The following is a 22,613-nucleotide window of genomic DNA, read 5'->3' on the forward strand; positions in this document are numbered from 1 at the left end:
CTCTTTTTCTTCAGGGTCCCTTCCAACACTCTCCCCCCCCCACTTTGTGGACTGTCCACATGGACAGAGGAGGGGGTGAAAAGGGCATGGGATCATCTAGATGCCAACAGCATGAACGGACCTCTCTCTCTCTCTCTCTCTGCAAACAGGGAGGGATCATTAGCCCTCCAACTCTTCCCCCCCCACCCACACACACACTTTGTGGACTGTCTCCTGAATGAGAAAGTGGGTCAGACTAGATGGCCACTGAGTTCCCTTTCCTCTCTATCATTCTGTAAGTCTCCTGAATGAGAAGGTGGGTCAGGTCAGACTAGATGGCTACTGAGTTCCCTTTCCTCTCTATCATTCTGTAAGTCTCCTGAATGAGAAGGTGGGTCAGGTCAGACTAGATGGCCACTGAGGTCCCTTCTCTCTCTATCACTCTGTAAGACTCCTGAATGAGAAGGGGGGTCAGACTAGATGGCCACTGAGGTCCCTTCCCTCTCTATCACTCTGCAAATCTCTTGAATGAGAATGTGGGTTCAGACTAGATGGCCACTGAGTTCCCTTTCCTCTCTATCATTCTGTAAGTCTCCTGAATGAGAAAGTGGGTCAGACTAGATGGCCACTGAGTTCCCTTTCCTCTCTATCATTCTGTAAGTCTCCTGAATGAGAAGGTAGGTCAGGTCAGACTAGATGGCCACTGAGTTCCCTTTCCTCTCTATCATTCTGTAAGTCTCCTGAATGAGAAGGTAGGTCAGGTCAGACTAGATGGCCACCAAGGTCCCTTCCATCTCTAGCATTCAATGTGTGTGTTTGTGTATGAAAGAGCAAACTGTCCCATTCTTTCCTTCCAAAAGTAGCATTTTGTAACAACTGTTCTGATTGGATGGTGGCAAAGTGTCCCATGTGGCCAAAAGGCTGTGGCTGAATTTGGATTTTTGTGGCCAAAGGGCTGGGGCCAAGAGCTAGGGGCCTTTGGGCGAAGGAGTGAAGGCAGCGGCCGATCAGCTGCTGCGGAGGAAAGAGCTTCATCCAACTGGCGGAAGCAAAAGGTCCCATTCCCGATTGTGATCCTGCTGTATAGAGCGTTGGTGAGACCACATTTGGAATTCTGTGTTCAGTTCTGGAGACCTCACCTACAAAAAGATATTGATATAATTAAACAGGTCCAAATAACAGGCTACAAAAACGGTGGAAGGTCTTAAGCATAAAACTTATCAGGAAAGACTTAATGAACTCAGCCTGTATAGTCTGGCGGACAGAAGGGAAAGGGGGGGACATCATCGACACATTTAAATATGTTAAAAGATTAAATAAGGTTCAGGAGAGGTGTTTTTAATAGGAAAGTGAACACAAGAACAAGGGGGCACAATCTGAGGTTAGTTGGGGAAAGATTAGAAGTAACGTGAGAAAATATTATTTTACTGAAAGAGTAGTAGATGCTTGGAACAAAATTCCAGCATATGTGATGGGTAAATCCACAGTAACTGAATTTAAATATGCCTGGGATAAACATACTGTATATCCACCCAAAGATAAAATACAGGAAATAGTATAAGGGCAGACTAGATGGACGATGAGGTCTTTTTCTGCCCTCAATCTTCTATGTTGCTATGTTTCTATGAACTATACTGTATAGTTCCAACACAGATTGGTTTGACATGCCTTAATTGTTAATGAATTATCTACTTTCAGTCTCTCTAGAATTTTCAGCTGACTTGCACCTTAAGGGGGTTGTTTTTAATTTTTTTGTTTTATTTTTGTTTTTTGCAAAAGCATCATGATTTAGCAGCAACTAAAAATACCTTCACAGACTTAAAAAATACAATATCCAATTAGAAAAAGCCATACTTTTAAATATTTGTACAGAAATAAGTTGCTGATTTTTTTAAAAAAACCTGAAATTATGATATCTGTGCAATACATTTATTGGATTGGATTGTTTATTGGCCAAGTGTGATTGGACACACAATGAATTTGTCTTGGGGCCTATGCTCTCAGTGTACATAAAAGAAAATATAGATTACAACACATAGGGGTCATAGCAATGAAGAAACAATCAATATTAATAAAAATCTTAGGATATAAGCAGCAAGTTACAGTCATACCATCCTAAGTGGGAGGAAATGGATGATAGTAATGATGAGAAAAAACTAGTAGAAATAGAAGTGCAGACTTAGTAAAAGGTTTGACAGTGTTGAGGGAATTGTTTAATAAAATGATTGACAATAAAATTATGTAGAGTAAAATTTATTTACATTAAAATTAGAAGGGAATTTGTCATTATCCTGCATAGAAACATTAAACATGACCAATTTGCTTTTGGTTACATACATGGCCTGGTAAATCCTCCACAAGAAACTTGCATAGCAGATAATCAGATGATGCCACTTAAATAGTTGAGCTATTTCAAACTAGATTTTGCTCTCTCTCTTCCTTCCTACCTTTTCTCTTTCTCTCTCTCGTCTTCCCTCTCTCCCTTTCTTTCTCTTTCTTTCTCTTTCTCTCTCTCTCTCTCTCCTTCTTTCTCTCTTCCTTCCTTCCATTCTCTTTTCTCTCTCTCTCTTTCTCCCTCCCCTCCCTTCCTACTTCTTTCTCTCTCTCCCCCTCCTTCTCTCTGTCTTCCTCCTCCCCTTTATCTCCCTGCCCCCTCTTTCTTTCTTTCTTTCTTTCTTTCTTTTTTTCTTTCTTTCTCTTCCGGCCCCCCGCACTTCCGCTGCTCCAGCTCCCACTGAGCAGCTCCTAAAGCAAACTAAAGCGTGGGAGTGCTGAGAACCAGCATCGTGCTCCCCCCCCTTAAAGCCCAGGCTGACGAGAGGGGTGAAGTGGCGCTGGTGGCACAAAGTTTCCCCTTGTTCATGGGGAAACTCTGAATCCCCACTGCCTGGGGGATTTGGTTCCTATGGAACCAAGCAAGATTCTCCCTGAAGGGGAGGGGATGCAGGGGACGCTGCCGGATGGCTGGTTTGAAGTTGGCATACCCCACCAGTCACCAGTTTGTCTCAGACTGGCAGCAGTGTGAAATCAGCTGGACTGCTGTGCTTAAGTCGATGAAGCCGAGCCAACACTGCAACCAAAGGATTTTAAAGTAAGCTGGAAGTCATTTGCAGAGAGAACTAAGAAACGTGCTGGAGCAAGAGAAACTGAGTAAAGAATGGTGCTGGTGAGTGATTTGGTCAACTGGAGCTTGGATTGTTTTTCTTGATTTTTAAGCGGGAACAAAAGCTTGGGGGGGAAACTATCTCCCAGGGTTCTGAAGAAACTGACTGGCATTATTTCAGAACCAGGGAACCATATCTTTCAAAGACCCTGGAGCATCAGAGAATGACCATACAATTGGAAAAGGGATGTAGTTTCCATCTTCAAAGAAGGAAAGAAATGTATCCAAAGAACTTACAGAACAATCAGCTTCACATCGATACCTGGGAAGATCCTGAAAAAGACAAACTAATTGTGAACACCTAGAGGCAAGCAAAGTTATAATCAGAAGCCAACATGACTTTGTCAAAAACAGACCATGCCAGACAAGTCTTGTTTTTTAACAAAGTAATTAAATTACTTGGCACGCAAAATGCTGTGGACATAATTTGCTTGGATTTCAATAAGGCATTTGATAAGATCAACAACCAAAAAATTGATTTTTAAAAAATAGTTCTTTAAGCCTCATCACTATCTCACCCCATCCCAATTGCACACTTACCTTTTGAAGATATCCAGAACTTGGGAAGTCAAAGTAGGGGAAGATGCTGTAACCCAAAACATATAGCACAATTGAAGAGAAGAATTCCTTTGGTTTTGCTTTCCTTGCAATTCTTTGCTCCCCCAGAGCCAGCAAGCTAGTGTAAAGTGAATGGTTCTGCTTCCAGAGGAGAAAAGCATAGTGAGCAAAGCAAAATCAGAAGATCACTTTACGATTGTGCCATGTGGCCCAGCAACAGTCCAAGTCACTGCGGCCTTGTATGCAGTGGTGGGCTACGAGCCGGAACACTAAATTCTGCTCGCCACCGTGGCTACATAAGTTCTTGCGGGAGCAGCATGATTTTGCTGCTGCACCTGTGAAGTAGCAAAATCACGCATGGAGCCACAGGTAAAACCTTGCCGAAACACGGGCGCAATTTTGCTACGTCAACAGGTGCAGCAGCAAAATTGCACTGGTCCTGCAAGAACCTGTGAGCCAGGGTGGCGAGTGCAATTTAGCATTCTGGCTCGTAGCCCACCACTGCTTCTACCACAACTTCCTGTGCTCTGATTATCTTCAAAGAGTAAGTTAGCAAATGGTGACTGGCGGTGGGGAAGAGTGTGTAGAACCTGATAGGATATAAAGGAAGCCTTTGAAGACCTGGCAGGGCAACAAGGGGGATAAATTATTTTATTTTATTTTATTTATTTATATTTTATTTATATTTTATTTATTTATATTTTATTTATATTTTATTTATATATTTTTTATTTTATTTTATTTATATATTTTTTATTTTTTTTTATTTTATTTTATATTTTATATTTTATATTTTATATTTTATATTTTATATTTTATATTTTATATTTTATATTTTATATTTTATATTTTATATTTTATATTTTATATTTTATATTTTATATTTTATATTTTATATTTTATATTTTATATTTTATATTTTATATTTTATATTTTATATTTTATTTTATTTGTATGCTGCCGCTCTCCGAAGACTTGGAGCAGCTCACAACAGCAAAACAATACAAATCAATAATTAAAACAATTTAAAACCCTAAATATAAAAAGCAATCATACATCTCATATAAACCATATATAAAGCAGAAACGGTCCAGGGGAATCAATTTCCCCATGCCTGACGACAGAGGTGGGTTTTAAGGAGTTTGTGAAAGACAAGGAGGGTGGGGCCAATCCTAATCTCCGGGCGGGGAGTTGATTCAGAGGGTCAGGGCCGCCACAGAGAAGGCTCTTCCCTTGGGTCCTGCCAGATGACATTGTTTCGTTGATGGGACCCAGAGAAGGCCAACTCTGTGAGACCTGACCGGTCGCTGGGATTCGTGTGGCAAAAGGCGGTCTCGGAGATATTCTGGTCCAATGCCATGAAGGGCTTTATAGGTAATAACCAACACTTTGAATTGTGACCGGAAACTGATCAGCAACCAATGCAGACTGCGTAGTGTTGGTGTAACGTGGGCATACCTGGGAAAGCCCATGATTGCTCTCGCAGCTGCATTCTGCACGATCTGAATTTTCCGAACACTCTTCAAAGGTAGCCCCATGTAGAGAGCATTACAGTAGTCGAACCTCGAGATGATGAGGGCATGAGTGACTGTGAGCAGTGACTCCCGGTCCAAATAGGGCTGCAACTAGTGCACCAGGCGAACCTGGGCAAACGCCCTTCTCGCCACAGCCAAAAGATGGTTCTCTAATGTTAGCGGTGGATCGACGAAGACACCCAAGTTGCGAACCCTCTCTGAGGGGGTCAATAATTCCCCCCTCAGGGTAATGGACAGACAGATGGAATTGTTCTTAGGAGGCAAAACCCACAACCACTCTGCCTTGTCAGGGTTGAGTTTGAGCCTGTTGACACCCATCCAGACCCTAACAGCCTCCAGGCATCAGCACATCACTTCCACTACTTCATTGACTGGACATGGGGTGGAGATGTACAGCTGGGTATCATCAGCATACTGATGATACCTCACCCCATGCCCCTGGATGATCTCATCCAGCGGTTTCATGTAGATATTAAATAGCAGGGAGGAGAGGACCGACCCCTGAGGCACCCCACTAACACCAACTGCGACTGACCGGAGAGGTAGGAGGACAGTGCCTCCCACTCCCAACCCCTCCAGCCGGCGCAGAAGGATACCATGGTCGACGGTATCGAAAGCTGCTGAGAGGTCAAGAAGCACCAGGACAGAGGATAAACCCTTGTCCCGGGCCCATCAGAGATCATCCATCAATGTGACAAAAGCAGTTACCATGCTGTAGCTGGGCCTGAAACCCGACTGTTGAGGGCCTAGATAATCGGCTTCTTCCAAGGACCGCTGGAGCTGGAGCAACACCACCTTCTCAACAACCTTCCCCATAAAGGGAAGGGTGGAGACTGGACGATAGTTGTTGAGAATGGCTGCGTCCAGGGAAGGCTTCTTGAGGAGGGGGCGCACAAGTGCCTCCTTGTAGGGGGCTGGGAAGAACCCCCTCCCCAAAGAAGCATTGACAATCTCCTGGACCCAGCTCCGTGTCACCTCCCTGCTGGCCGAAACCAGCCAGGAGTGACATGGATCCAGTAAGCAGGTGGCGGAACTCACAGCTCCAATGGCCTTGTCCACTTCATCAGGTGTCACCAGATCAAACTCTTCCCAGACAGATGGACAAGTACAGGCCCCAGTCACCTCGACTGACTCGTTGTCAGTTGACTCTGGTATCCAGTCGGAGTTGAGGTCCGCCCGGATCCGAGCGACTTTATCAGCAAAAAATGTATTAAAGTCCTCGGCACTGCTCTGAAAGGGCTCCCCAACTCCCCCCTGGTTAAGAAGGGAGCGGGTCACCCTAAACAGAGCAGCCAAGGTGAGGTTCCGCTGATGCAATCAAGGTGGCATGATATGCGCATCTTGCCACCTTGAGCGCCACTTTGTAAGTCTTAATATGAGCTCTTACAAGTGTTTGTCAGATTCGGTCTTACTCTTCCTCCAACGCTTCTCTAGATGTCTCTTCTGGCGTTTCAACTCCCGGAGCTCCTCGTTGAACCATGGAGCTCTTCGAGATCTAGTGCCACAGAGAGGTTGCAGCGGTGCAATCTGGTCAAGAGCCTTATTCCAGGCTACGGCAAGAGACTCTGCTGAACTGTGGACGAGTGCATCTGGAATAGCCCCAAGCACCCTTTGAAAGCCCTCTGGGTCCATCAGGCATCTGGGGCAGAATCACCTAGTCGGTTCCGCCTCCCTGCAGGGAAGGATTGGAGCCAGGAAGTCAAGCCGCAGTAGAAAATGGTCTGACCATGACAAAGGCAACACTTCTTAGCCCCTTAGTCTCAGACCATTACTCAATTTCTCAGAGAGGAATACCATGTCGGGTGCGTGCCCCCCGCTTGTGAGTCGGACCCTGTACTACTTGAGTCAGGTCCATGGCTGTCATGGTGACCATGAACTCCGCTGCTAGCCCAGAGGTTTCACCGAGTGACGATAGATTAAAGTCCCCCAAACACTGTTACCTCTAAGTTGCGTAGGCACATGCCCACGCAGCCATTAAGAACCCCTCTCGCAGAAACTTTTGAGGTGGCACAATGCCACGCAGTCCCGGATCGCTCGCTTCTCCAGCCAGCAAAGCCGGCTGCCCAGGAAAGTGGCACATTTGAAAAGCGTGCGTTTAAAAAGCGCACTGCTTTCCCGAGCAGCTGATTTTGCTGGCCAGAGAAGCGAGCGATCTGGGACTGCGTGACTTTGTGCCATGACAATGACAACAATGGCACCATGGCAGCCTTCAAATGTGGCCCTTCGTGGCACCCCACCACCCGTTCCTGCAGGTAGATGTTGGGTGCGCTATTGGAAGGCAGCGGCAGCACAGGGCCAGGCGCTGGGCGATGTGGATGACGTAGAGGGCGAAGGGGTGGACATGGCTGCTGCCTCTTAGCTGGAGAGCCGGATGGGGGCGGAGGCGACAGTGGAGTCCAGTGCTGGGGCCATGCGGGGCCGCTCATCCAGGGGTCGCGGACCGGCAAGTCGCTCTCTGCTCTCTCTCCGCTCTCTCTTTCTCTCTCTGTTGCCAGCATGGTGTACGAGAAAGAGGGAGAGAAAAAGGAGGGGAGAGAGTAAGAGAGAGTGAGAAAGCAAGAGAGAAAGTGAGAGAAAGAAAGCAAGAGAGAGAGAGAAAGAGAGAGGAAGAGAGAGAGAGAGAATGGAGGTGAAAGAGAGAAAGAGAGAGAGAGAAAGAAAGCAAGAGACACAGAGCAAGAGACAGAGCAAGAGAGAAAGAGTGTGGGAGAGAGAGTGAAAAAAGAGAGAAAGAGGGGAGAGAGAAACAGATAGCAAGAGAAAGAAAGAAAGAGTGAGAGAGAAAGAAAACGAGAGAGAGAGAGAAAAGGAGAGGGAGAGAGAGAGAGGGAAGGAAATGAAAGCAAAAAGGGGAGAAAAAACAGAAATGAGAAATATTTATTTATATATATTTGACTTCTGGGCTGCCCAGTTCCAAAGGGACTCCCGCTCACACTACACTTTTCCGCCCACACCAAAAAAAATTAGAAGGAACATTGCCCCCAAGACAATAAGTCTGGGGAACCCTACCGCCAGCCCGGCTACCTTCTCGAGCAGCACAGGCAGGGCTGTTTACACGCAGGTACGTGAACAACAAGCCCACCTGAATCCCTAAGTCCAACTTCACCAGGAGAGACTCACAATCCACAATCTCTGGAATAAGGAGTCTATGCAGGCAAAGGCTCTCCCTGGCTATATTAGCCACTCTTCCCCCCCTTCCCTGGGGTCGAGGCTGATGCTATACCTGAAACCCGACTGGACAAATTTCAGAGAGAGGTATTCTTCCCTCTAGGCCCAGCCAGGTTTCAGGCACACATGCCAGGTCGGCCTCCTCATCCAGGATCAAATCCCGGATGAGGATAGCTTTATTTACCACTGGCCTGGCATTGAGTAGCAGCAGCCTGAGCCCAGGGCCAGGGTTACACTCGTCACCAGTAACCTGTGTTGAGCTCACAAAGTTGGAACAAGGGATCGCTATTAAGCAGCGATCTCTCCTTCCCCTGGAACGGCTAGCTCTGTGGCTCCCACCATATCTGCCTCTGCCCAGCAGCACTGGGATATTCTGACCCTCTGCCATCGCAGAGATAGGTACCTCCAATGCCAGGTGGACCAACTGTGTCATTCATGCCATTCCCATTCACCTCATCCATTCCATAATCCCACCCACCCCACCCATACCAATCATATTGCTACATCTGCCCCAATTATCCATCAATTAAAAACCCCAACAAATTAATTAAAATAAAGATTAATTAAAACACTAGTAAAATAATCCCATTCATTCCACCAATCACAGGCATACATAATTTAACCCCCCCCCCTAATAATTTAGCTAAAAACAATAAGCATAAAACATTTTAAAAATATACAAAACATAGGGAATGATTAATTAGCTAATGGCTCTTGAAAGAAAAAGCAGCAGCAAGATGGCGCCAAACTCCAGGCTGGTTAAGTTCTAGAAAGGTCCAATGTCTAAATCTCAGAGTACAATAATAAGATGGTCTTCTCAGTGCTGGCCACTGCCACTGACCAGCACTCTGAAGTTCTGTCTCTTTACCTCGGTTGGAATTGTCCCAGGTTCTTCTCTCTCTGTGGCAACCCCAATTCTCGTCGGACGCCCCATTCGCCCTCCAGCAGCTATCAGTCCCGCTGGGTGACATCTCCAGCTCCCCTTGCCCTTTGTGGCTCTGCGCAGTTTCCAAACCGCTTCTGGGCAGCCTCCACACGATCCCGGCATAAATGGTTGCGATCTCTTCGTCCTACTCCTTCGCAACATCTTTATTCTCCACAATAGCCAGTGGTTTGATTTCTAATAATGGTCGACAGTCCCTCTGACACCAGGCGCCCCCACCTTTTGGCTTCCTGGCGTCCCAGGTCTGTCTAATCCGATAAGCCAGGGTTGGCAGAGCTGTCTAGCTAGGTTCACTGATCTTAACAAAAAAGAATGTTGCAGTCTTTCTTGGTCTCCAGGTCGGTATGGCAGGCGGAAGGCAGTAGGCGGCTCAGTTTTTGCTCACAGCCGCCATTTTCCAAGCCCCAGTTGATCGGCTGGTCAGCCCTCGGTGCCCTCAGTGCCTCTGTCACTTCTCCCACGGTCTAATGCTGCAAGCGGCAGGCGGCTCAGATGACAAACAGTGGGCAGTAGGCGACTCGGATGGCAAGGGGCAGATGACTCGGGCAGCAGGCAGACAGGCAGATCAAGCTGTAATGGTGGCCGCCATTTTCCAAGCCCCAGCTGATCCCAGCCGATCGGCTGGCCAGCTCTCTGATGCCTCCGATGTTTCTCGGAAACAGACAGGGTCCTCTGAGACAGAGACTTCTCCCCTCTGGTGGTACGAAGAACGAGCTGCTGCATATGCTAACAATCCCTATCATTATCATTATTATTATTTTATTAGACTTGTATGCTGTTGTTGTTATTATTATTGTTGTTATTAATTATTAATTATTAATTATTAATTATTAATTATTAATTATTAATTATTAATTATTAATTATTAATTATTAATTATTAATTATTAATTATTAATTATTAATTATTAATTATTAATTATTAATTATTAATTATTAATTATTAATTATTAATTATTAATTATTAATTATTAATTATTAATTATTAATTATTAATTATTAATTATTAATTATTAATTATTAATTATTAATTATTAATTATTAATTATTTAGATTTGTATTCCGCCCTTTTCCAAAAACTCGGGACAGCTCACACAATAAATATAGAAACAAAGCGTACAAAATAAATCTAATACAGTGATCCCTCGAGTATCGCGAGGGTTACGTTCCAAGACCCCTCGCGATACTCGATTTTTCGCGATATAGTGGTGCGGAAGTAAAAACACCATCTGCGCATGCGCGCCCTTTTTCCATGGCCGCGCATGCGCAGATGGTGGAGTTTGCGTGGGCGGCGGGGAAGACCCAGGGAAGGTTTCTTTGGCCACCCAGCAGCTGATCTGCTCGGCAGCGTGGCAGCAGCGAGGAGCCGAAGATCGGGGTTTCCCCGCCGCCCATGCAAAGGGGAAACCCCGATCTTCGGCTCCTCGCTGCTGCTGCGCCCGCCGCTTGTCCGCCCGCCGCTTGTCCGCCGCCTGCCCGCCCGCCGCTTGTCCGCCGCCTGCCCGCCCGCCGCTTGTCCGCCCGCTGCTTGTCCGCCCGCCCGCCGCCTGTCCGCCGCCCGCCCACCGCTTGTCCGCCCGCCTGCCCGCCACTTGTCCGCCTGCCGCTTGTCCGCCTGCCGCTTGTCCGCCGCCCGCCCGCTGCTTGCCCGCCGCTCGCCCACCCGCCGCTCGGTGCACGAGAGAGGGAAAGTGAGAAAAAGAGAGAGAGCAAGAGGGGGAGAGATAGAGAAAGAGAGAGAAGGAAAGAAAGAGATGAGAAAGGAAGGAAGAGAGTGAGAGAGAGGAAGAAAGAGAGAGAGAGAAGAGTGGAGTATTTTTTAATTAATATTTTCTGAAAAATCGTGATATAGCATTTCGCAAAGATCGAGATCGCGCACTGTACATTAAAAAAACTATAGCTAAAAACCCTATATATTACTCAATCAGACAATCCAATCATACCATGCATAAATAGGTGGATGGGTGTGCTGCAGTCTCTGTGGTGAGTTGTCAGGGCAAAGGACCATGGAGGCACTGCAACATCATAACTTTGAAACCGATTGATATGTAGCTTTAAGGAGTGGTAGGATATAACTTTGAACATTGATTAAAAGGACTATTGATAATGTTGCTGCAGAATGATATAATGTCAAATATTAAAGCTTGCCCAATGGTCATTATAGTGTATATACATAAAGTGTACAATTTCTGTAATATAGAACAGAGATGTAAACATTTGTGAAGAGTTGATCTTTTTCTCTTAAAAGCAGCAACCTTTTAAATATCACATGCTTCATTTTTAAATCAGCATTTCTCATCTATAAAAGATATTTTAATTATGCACAGGTACATGTACATTTTCTAACATTAAGAAAAGAGGGAATCCAGTGCATTTATTTTGTTATTTATATAAATAGAATTAAAGCAAAGAGTCAATTTTGAAAAATTCATATGGATAATTTCCATAGGTTTCTATCAGTTACTTCATGATTAATTGTTCTATTGGAATAAAAACCAGTGATTAAAGCACTAGAGAATAAAGGGTTCAAGTGACTGTGATGATTAATTGTTCTATTGGAATAAAAATCAGTAACTGTATCAGTAAAGAATAAAGTATTGTAGTGACTGTGCTTGATCACTGCTGTGAATCCTGATTGCATAAGAATTGAAGTGTACACAGTTAGTCATCCTATTTTTTCTGAGAAATTTTGGAACTACAATCTGAACTTCCAGGAACATAAGGTAAGCCCTGCCAAATTCTCACTGTTGTATTTTTTTAAAACCAGAGAAAGTCAAAGTTTAGAATAGTTTCCTGGAAACATCTGTAGTATGATGTACTTTTAGCACTACAAGATTAGGGATAGGTTCCAAGGGATGCATTTGAACATTAAAAACATTAAAATATTATTGCTGTTATTAAATAACATTTAATATTCTTTGCTCCAACCAAGTTAAATTTTATCTAACACGAAATATAAAACAGAATTACAAAGAAATTAAAGCTTTCTAGAGAAAAATACACTTCTTCAATATGATATAAGAAATGGGATAGCCTTAAAGTTAGGCAGTGAAACAAAAGAATTAAGAAAAAATTGGACCCACCTTTTGACATTTACATTATATGCTACAGAATAAATACAGAATTTACAATAGCTGCAGAAAGATATGTATAATTCAGAACTAAAGAAAGAAGTCTTTGATTACTAAAGTAACAAAAATGGGATAATTAGATCAAGTACTGGAAATTGCAACTTTTCTAGCTTCCAAAATGTGAGTGAGGGCTAGGATAGTGCAATGATTGTGGTATAATATCATATAAGACAGTGATGGTGAACCTATGGCACATGTGCTACAGGTGACACGTGGAACTGTATCTGAGGGCATGCGAGGCGTTGCCCTATGTCAGCTCATGTGCACTGACTTTCTGCCTTCTTTTTGGCCATTTTCATTCCCCCCACAGCAAAAATGGCCCAACAGGCCAACCAGAAATTCACTTGTGTGTGTCACCCCCAACTTCTTTTTCACTATCAGAGGCCTTCAGGAATTTCTTCAACTTTGGACAGTTGCAGCCAGGCTTCCCATATCTCGGCCCATTTCTTCTACAGCCAGTGAGGCATTGCATTATGGGTATGAGTACACATGTGAACACTATCGCACATGCGTGCATTCTTTTGGCACCCGAAATGAAAAAAGGTTCGCCATCACTGATATAAGGTATACAGAGATCGGCTTTCAATGCCCATGAACAAGCAGTTCAAACGGGCATATTCACAGAGCCATTCTCTTTCTCAGAATAATCTATCCCATAAATTTATTACAAGAGTAGTTACAATGAAATTACACATACCAAGTTGGGAACTATGCAGGGGTGGGCCACCCTCGGAACCGAGGGCAACACCGCTCCAATAGGAAAAATGGAGCTGTGTGATGTTTTTTAAAAAATGATGAAAATCACCAAAATCTTGCTTGCATGAGGATACTCATGCAAGATGTTGGTTGCTGTGCATGCAATCTAGAGGGATAGCATCAAGAACACAAAAAGGGAAAGTACCATTGTACTGCACTAATGAGGCCATATTTGGAATACTGCATCCAGCTCACAATATGAAGATGCTGAAGCCCTAGAACCGACCTGGGCAAAGTGCAGCCCGGGGGCCGGATGCGGCCCGCCCACTGTCTGTGACCGGCCCGCGGAGGTTGGAAGGAAGGAAGGAAGGAAGGAGAAATGGAGGGAGGGAGGAAGGAAAGAAAGGAAAAATGGAGGGAGGAAAGAAGGAAGGAAGGAAGGAGAAATGGAGGGAGGAAGGAAGGAGAAATTCTCTTTCTATGTCCTTTTGCAAAAGTCCCATAAATGCTCATTTTTTAATTGTTCATTGGTTTCATTGGCCTTTCCAAGAAATTTAAAGCAAACCCCCCAACCCACATCTCAGGGGGAAAAAGGGAGGAGGAGGAAGAAAAGGAATCCAAAGCTACTTTCAGGCGAAGCCTCCACTATGTTTTCTCAACTGACAATGTAGGTCAGTTGAAGAGAGGCACCTGAAAGGAATATTTTGAAAGAGAAGTAAAGAACTGCCCAAAAGCAGAAATAAAAGGCAGAGAAAATCAGAGAGACAGAAACTTCTCCCCATTTGGAGAAGGAAGGAAGGAGAAATGGAGGGAAGAAGGAAGGAAGGGGTGGGCAATTAATTTATAATTATAATATAATTATAATATATAATTATATATGTATATAATATATAAAATATAATATAATATATAATTTATAATTTATAATTATAATATAATTAACTCAGTTCTACCCAATAATATAAAGTATTGGGTAGAACTGAGTTAAGGTATATTAATATGGCCCTCTAAAATGATCCCAATTTCTCATGCTGCCCCATGGCAAAATTAATTGCCCACCCTTGCCCTAGAAAGAATACAGAGAAGAACATCAACGATGATAAGAGCATTGGAAGTAAATCATACAATGCTTGGCTAAGGAAGCTAGATATGTTTAGCACAGGGATCTACAACTTTAAACATTCAAAGAGCCATTTGAACCCCATTTCCCACAGAAAGCAAATACCAAGAACTACAAAAGACTTTTGACATCTAAAATGAAGATAACACTGCATATATCATATACCTTTATGCTATGTATAAAAAAACCTATAGCATTTATGAAATCAATGACCTGCATGCAACAAAAATATTTTGAACTCTGAAAAAAAGATTGGTTGAAAAGCTCAATAACTCACATGTCGGCAGCACACTGGCAGTTGTGACACATATTTTCAGCAATGGAGCCATAGCTCCAAAGCCACAGGTTTCAGACCCCTGATTTATCCTAACCAAGAGAAGGATTAGAGGTGATATGATAACCTTCTTCAATATTTGAAGAGCTATCACAGGCAGAGGGGTTGATTTATTCTCCAAAGCACCTGAGGACAAGAAGCAATTGGTGGGAGCTAGTCAGAAAGAGATCCAACCACTATCACTAATTGATAGTGAAAACAATTAACCAATGGAACACCTTGATTCCCAGAGTTGTGGATGCTTCATTGCTGGTGTTTTTCAAGAAAATATTGGATAAGCATTTATCTGGGATGAAATAAGGAGTCCTGCCTTAGATACTGGACTAGAAGATTTCAAGATTCCTTCAAGCCCATGGTTCCATGTTTCTAGGCATAAACATTGCTTATTTGCTCAAGGACAAAGGATGACCGCCCTCCTCTCTGTGACAACCCCTCAAGTCCCTGTAGACTGCTATCATGTCCCCCCTGGCCCTTTTTTTCTCTAGGCTATCCATGCCCAGTTCCAGCAATCTCTCTTCATAAATCTTGGTTTCTAGTCCCCTAATCATTTTGGTTGCTCTTTTCTGCACCTTCTTCAGAGTTTCTATGTCTCTTTTGAAGTGTAGTGACCAGAACTGAATGCAGTATTCCAGATGTAGTCTGACCAGGGCGTTATAGAATGATATTAATACCTCTCTGGTCTTGGAGTGTATCCCCCTGTTGATACAGTTTAGGATTGTGTTGGCCTTTTTAGCCTCATTCCGGAGCTCTGCCTCACAGCTGACCACCCTGCCGCACATCACAGTCACTACTGCTAAGTAGGGTTCCTTCCAGACTGAATGCATGTCTAGATTTTTTTTTACCTAGGTGAAGGACTTTACTCTTCTCAACGTTGAACATCATTTTGTTAGTTTGGGCCCACAGCGTTATCTAGGTCTTTCTGTATTTTGAGCCTATCCTCTGGAGTAGGGTTTCCCAACCTTTTTTGAGCCGCGGCACATTATTCACATTTACAAAATCCTGGGGAACATTGAGCGGGACAAAAAAAATCTCTCTCTTCCTCCCTTTCACTCTATTTCTCTCTCTCTCCCTCTTTCTCTCTCTTCCTTCCTTCCTTTCCCTCTCTCTCTCCATCCCTCTTTGTTTCTCCCTTCCTTCCTCTCTTTTTTGCTCTATTTCTCTCTCCCTCCTTCCCTTCCTCTATGTCTTTCCCTCACCCTCCTTCCCCCCTCTTTCTCTCTCTCTCTCTCTTTCTCTCTCTATATATATTGCTGTCTTTCTCTCTCTTTCTCTCTCCCCCCTCTCTCTCCATCCCTCTTTCTCTCTATTTCTTGATATCTCTCTCTTTCTCTCTCTTTTTTTGTTTTCTCTCTCTTTCTCTCTCCCCCCCCTCTCTCTCTCCCTCTCTTGCTATCTCTTTCTCTCTTGCTTGCTATCTCTCTCTCTTTTGCTTTCTCTCTTTCTCTCCCCCTGTCTCCCTCTCTCTTTCTCTCTCTCTTGCTATCTTTCTCTCTCTTGCTATCTCTCTCTTTCTCTCTCTTGCTTTCTCTCTTTCTCTCTCCACCCTCTCTCTCCCTCTCTTTCTCTCTCTCCCTCCCTTGCTATCTCTTTCTCTCTCTTGCTTTCTCTCTCTCTCTCTTGCTTTCTCTCTCCCCCTCTCTCCCCCCTCCCTTTCTCTCTCTCCCTCTCTTGCTATCTCTTTCTCTCTCTTGCTATCTCTCTCTTTCTCTCTCTCTCTTTTGCTTTCTCTCTCTTTCTCTCCCCCTCTCTCTCCCTCTCTCTTTCTCTCTCTCCCTCTCTTGCTATCTCTATCTCTCTCTTGCTATCTCTCTCTTTTTTGCTTTCTCTCTCTTTCTCTCTCCCCCTCTCCCTCCCTCTCTCTTTCTCTCTCTCCCTCTCTTGCTATCTCTTTCTCTCTCTTGCTATTTCTCTTTCTCTCTCTCTCTCTTTTGCTTTCTCTCTCTCTCTCCCTCTCTTGCTATCTTTCTCTCTCTTGCTATCTCTTTCTTTCTCTCTCTTTTTCTTGTACAACCCGCTGCAGCAGCGGCATTGGGCAGTAGCCCTGGGGTGGCGGCAGGGTGGTCAGCTGTGAGGCGGAGCTCCGGAATGGAGGCACCGACGGTGGCGGCTGGAAGTGTTCCTAGACGCCGTACATGCTGGCGTTGCGCTTGACATGGGCATAGGGCTGGAGCCTCCGTCCCGGCCCAGCCAGCAGGCAAGTGCCAGCCACGCAACGCCAGCATGTATGGTGTACAGCAGCATGTTCAGCCGCCACCATCAGTGCCTCTGTCCTGGAGTTCTGGCTCCGGAATGGAGGCACCGATGGTGGCGGCTGGAAGTGTTCCTAGACGCCGTACATGCTGGCGTTGCGCTTGGCATGGGCGTAGGGCTGGAGCCTCCGTCCCGGCCCAGCCAGCAGGCAAGTGCCAGCCACGCAACGCCAGCATGTATGGTGTACAGCAGCATATTCAGCCGCCACCATCGGTGCCTCTGTCCTGGAGTTCTGGCTCGCAGCCGACCACCCTGCTGCCGCCCAGCAGCTACTGCCCAGTGCTGCTGCTGACGCTGCCCTCCCGCTGCCGCCACCCTCCCGCCGGGCCCCAAAGCTCACCTGCTGCCACCGCCAGGGAAGCTCCAGCCAGGCAGGGCACTGCAGCTGCCAGAAAACTTGGAAGGCGCAAAGAAAGAAGCTCAGCTTTTGGTCTCACAACTTTTTGCTCTTTGCACTCTCAGCAAAAAGTTGCGAGACCAGAAGCTGAGCTTCCTTCTTCGCGGCACACCTGACCATGTCTCGTGGCACACTGGTTGGGAAACACTGCTCTAGGGTGTTGGCTATCCCCGCCAGCTTAGTGTCGTCTGCAAATTTGATTATGCAAAGTAATGTGCCACATTTTTTTCTCCAACAATTATTTATTAAATACAATGAAACGTACACACAAGAAAGAATGATGTTTCTTCTACGCTACCTATTTTTCTATGTAATCTTCCTCCCATTCTATGCCCTTCCTCCAGTGAGACACAAAGGTGTGTATGCCCTGTTAGTACCACTCCTTCTTCTGGTCACGAAGCCATTCCTGCACTGTAATGGCCTCACCCTCTGTGCCCAGCAACTAACCTTACTTTTGTTGACTGCCGATTCTCCATAAACTGTACCACATACATTTGTGAATATTCCCAACAGTTTTTCTCCATGATGAGAAAGAAAAATTCAATGACGCACTGCTTGTAATGTACATCACTTACAGACACCATTTCGAAACACTGCTGCAGTGTTTTTTCAGACAAACGCTGTCTGTCTGAAAAAAAAACGCAAAATTTACACATGCAGTCCTGACAATTCAAATAATGTACAGTATACGTAAAGTTTCGCATTCATACCATTACTGTAGGCTGAGAAAAAAAGTGGTGCATTAATTTCTGGGCGACCCTCGTATTAAATGTAATCCATTTCTTTTTCACGTATATTTTAAGCAAAATGATTCCCCTGTTTTTGAAGCTCTTTAAGATCATTAAGGCAAACTGTCACCATTATTTTTTTCATATATTGATTGTAATAAGCGTATGTAAGCCTTGGTTAAACAATGCATTAATTATTACTTGCTGGAATACTGAGTCATAATTTCTTTTTGAAGACAATAAAAGCCATGCGCAGAGGCATGATTACTCATTGTGCCTTTCAATGACTTTCAGAACAACGTGGATGTGATCCATTGTGCTGTAGCCATTTCTGAATAATAATAATAATAATAATAATAATAATAATAATAATATATTATTATTATTATTATTATTATTATTTTGTTGTTGTGGTAGTGGGGCTTGTGTGCTTCAATGAAGCTGAGAGCTGTGCCGGTGGTAGTGTAAACTACTGGTAGGTCTAACCTTGCCAGAGTGGTCAAAGCAGAGGAGCCAGACTAAACGTACCTAACCCATTTAAACTAATGGAGAGACAAAACAAAAAGAAGTCCATACTGGCTCGGTCGTCGCCCAGGATAAAAAGGACGGCGGTGGCTGCTGTGGAACCTGGACAGCCATCGACAAATGAGCTACAGGAACAAAACAAACAAAGCTTACAAGTCAAAAAGTGGCAGAAATTCTCAAGGTCAGAGAATCGCACAATCATGAAGTGTTATTACAACTCGGAGCCTGAAAAACAGGGATATCAAAGATGGATGTACCAATTATGGAAACAAGAATATGCAGACTCAAAAATAACGGAACTTCGACTGGCCGATCAGCGACGACTCATAATTAGGAACCAAATGTTCAGTGAAGTCGAATTAGAAGAAATACAGAAAATTTGCAAAATATAAACACCAAAATCTGATCTGGCACCAGTAGAAGCTCCAATAAGATCTGAAGTCACTGTACAACTGGAACCTGATGAAAATTTGGAAAGACAGCAAGAAGCTGCAGATGAGACACTTGACACTATGACTCAAAGGCAGCAAGAACTTAAGGACCAAATACTTGCTCATGTGGGGTCCAATGCAGAGCGAAAGAGACTGCCAGCCTTAAAAAACATAAGCAAGAAACGACTTGTCCCACTGATGGAAGACATTAACTTCAAGTGAAGTTACATTAAGTCAATGTAACTTCACTTGAAGAATTGAATCAGCTTGCCTACAGTACAGCTGTGATAGTAACTGAAGGAGTAGGGTTACTGCAACAGAAACCAATCGGAAAACCAACTGGAAAACCAAAATGGAAAATCCGAATAGAACTGAAAATCAAAAGCTTGAGATCAGATGCAAGTAACTTGAAGAACATTAAGGAGCAGAAACTTAACAATCAGAAGATCAAAGACTATTTGACAAAAAAGTACTGGCTTAGTAAAAGAAAGATCGAGGAAGCTCTGGAAATTGTAAAGCAGCAGATAACAGCGACAGCCAGGAAAATTGAGCGATATGAAGCTAGGATCACCCAGTACAGGCAGAATCAAACATTTCAATCCAACCAGAGGCAGTTCTACCAGAACCTGCATCAGCAAACAGGTAAGAAAATTGAAAAGCCAGAGGTGAAAATAACAACAAAGTGCTGGAAATATCTCTGGGAGGTCGAAAAGGACAGGACTGCTGGGTGGATAAATGAGTTTGAAAAGGAATTCTCAGGGAGCAATATGCAACCTGAAATGACTGCAGAAAGAATGAAGAGGGTAAAGAACTGGACATCCCCTGGCACTGATCAGGTGCATGGTTTTTGGCTAAAATACCTGACCAGCCTGCATGCAAAAATGTTCAACAAATTGCTGCAGACAGGAAATATTAGTGAATGGCTTACAACTGGCAGAACATATTTAATACAGAAAGACACAGCTAAAGGAGCCATACCAGGAAACTACAGGCCAATAACATGTTTGCCGACCATGCTCAAACTGCTGACAGGTATCATAGCTGACAGAATTCAGGACTACCTAGAAGAAAATGACATCATGCCAGTGGAGCAAAAGGGCAAAAAAAGATGAAGTAGAGGTACGAAAGACCAGCTCCTAATTGATAAAATGATTTTTGAGAACTGTAAGAACAGGAAAACAAACCTATACATGACCTGGATTGACTACAAGAAAGCCTTTGACTCATTGCCACACAGCTGGATCATAAAATGCCTGGAAGTCATTGGAGTCAATGAAAACATCAGGAAATTCATAGAAAAGGCGATGAAATATTGAAAGACTGAGCTTTTTGTTGGGAATGAAAGCTATGAACTGATCAACATCAGAAGGGGCATCTTCCAGAGGGACTCTTTGTCCCCATTGCTATTCATCATCGCTATAATCCCGCTGTCACTCATCCTACAGAAAACAAACCTAGGCTACCAAACTGCTAGGAATTCACCAAACATTTCACACCTGCTGTGGATGACCTGAAGTTGGATGACCTGAAGTTGTACAGAAAATCAGAAACTGAGATACAGTCACTAACCAACACTGTGCAAATCTTCAGCAATGACATCAGCATGGAGTTTGGCCTGGATAAATGTGCCACAGTGGCACTGAAAAAGGGGAAAGTCACTGAAAGTGAGGGCATTGAAATGCCAAATGGTCAAACTATCAAGTGCTACCAGCCAGAAGCCTACAGATACTTGGGCATCTTACAACTGGATAATATCAAGCATGGCCATGTGAAAACTGTGATCAGCAAAGAGTACATCCAGAGGACCAGAAAAATTTTGAAGAGCAAACTGAATGGTGGCAACACTATCAAGGCTATAAATACGTGGTCCATACCTGTCATTAGATACACAGCTGGCATAGTGAACTGGACTCAAGCAGAGCTGGACAACCTGGACAGGAAAACCAGAAAATTAATGATGATCCATCATGCACTACACCCCCGCAGTGACGTTGACAGGCTGTATTTACCAAGGAAAATAGGCGGCAGAGGACTTTTGCAAATGAAGCAGACAGTAGAGAAAGAGAAGCATGCATTAGCTGACTATGTGAAGAGGAGCAAAGAGTCAGCGTTGATGAAGGTCAACAATAGGAAGCTTCTCAAGGTGAAGCAAACTAAGGACCAGTACAGAAAAAATGTAACTCAATGTTGTATGGACAGTTGGCGGAACAAAGCATTGCATGGACAGTTCTTGGAGAAGATTGAAGGCAAAGTGGATAAAGAAAAGACCTGCTCATGGCTTACAAGTGGAACACTCAAAAAGGAGACAGAAGGACTAATACTGGTGGCACAAGAACAGTTCATTAGAACAAATGCTGTCAAAGCCGGAATTGAAAAATCAACAGATGATCCAAAGTGCAGACTCTGTAAAGAAACACATGAAACAATCGATCACATACTCAGCTGCAAAAAGATCGCACAGACTGACTACAAGCATAGACATGATGCTGTGGCACAGATGATCCACTGGAACTTGTGCCGGAACTACCATTTACCAGCGGCAAATAACTGGTGGGATCATAAGCCCGAAAAAGTGGTCGAAAATGAGCAAGCAAAACTACTGTGGGACTTCCGACTTCAGACTGACCGAATTCTGAAGCATAACACACCAGACATTGTGATTGTGGAGAAAAAGAAAGTATGGATCATCGACATCGCAATCCCAGGAGACAGCAGAATTGAGGAGAAGCAGCTAGAGAAATTAGTGAAATACGAAGATCTAAAAATCGAGCTGCAACGACTCTGGCATAACCCAGTGAAAGTGGTCCAGGTGGTACTTGGCACGCTGGGCGCAGTACCAAAGGATCCTAGCGGACATTTGAAAACCATTGGAATTGACAAAATCTCCATCTGTCAATTGCAAAAGGCCGATTTACTGGGATCGGCAAACATAATTCTCCGCTACATCATGCAGTCCTAGGTGCTTGGGAAGCACCCGACTGGTGATGAAATACGAAATCCAGCATAGTGATCTCGTTTGCTGTGTTGTACTGACATAATAATAATAATAATAATAATAATAATAATAATAATAATAATAATAATAATAATAATTATTATTATTATTATTATTATTATTATTATTAATTAGATTTGTATACTGCCCCCTCCGAGGACTCGGAGCGGCTGCTCCTGAATCCTGCCTGCTCCTTTGGCTGTGCATCATTTAATGTTCTCAATATTCTTCTTGCTATTATCTTGGTGAAAACCTTGTAGATGACTGAAAGAAGGCTTACTGGGTGATAGTTCTTTAAATCAGCTATAGCTCCTTTCTTATATATAAGAACCATTTCAACATTTTTCCATGTATCAAGTATTTTTTTTCCTCTAAGACATCTCGAGTATAGTTTTGCGTAAGTATATCTTGTGCAAACTATGGCCACCAGCTTTCAGCATTTCAACCATAACACAGTAGTTTCCATTTTTCATTTATTTTATGGCACTTGATACTTCCTCCATTAGGATCTCTGGCATTTCCTCTTTGTGGGTGTTGTTACTCTTGAGTGATATTGCTATTTGTACAGCTCTGAATAGAATTTTCCAATTATTTATAACATTTCCTGTCTCATTCTACAAACAGAGCCATCTTCAAGTTTTAATGGAAAAACCTTTATAAG

The 22,613-nt window shown here is 43.7% G+C and overlaps 1 protein-coding gene across 7 annotated transcripts in view; it reads right to left on the reverse strand.

The window, feature by feature from the left end:
• Positions 1 to 22,613, reverse strand: part of GRB10 (growth factor receptor bound protein 10) — a 450,157-nt gene that overhangs the window by 261,296 nt on the left and 166,248 nt on the right. For 4 of the 7 annotated variants that reach the window (XM_070727755.1, XM_070727754.1, XM_070727752.1 and 1 more), the window contains one exon: positions 3,380 to 3,415. The exons of the other annotated variants lie outside the window; for them this stretch is intronic. In XM_070727755.1, the coding sequence (XP_070583856.1) occupies positions 3,380 to 3,415 (36 nt within the window). The remainder of the gene's footprint in view (positions 1 to 3,379; positions 3,416 to 22,613) is intronic. 7 annotated transcript variants of the gene reach the window in all.

Source organism: Erythrolamprus reginae, chromosome Z (assembly GCF_031021105.1).
Source record: "Erythrolamprus reginae isolate rEryReg1 chromosome Z, rEryReg1.hap1, whole genome shotgun sequence".
NCBI classification, from domain to species: domain Eukaryota; kingdom Metazoa; phylum Chordata; class Lepidosauria; order Squamata; family Dipsadidae; genus Erythrolamprus; species Erythrolamprus reginae.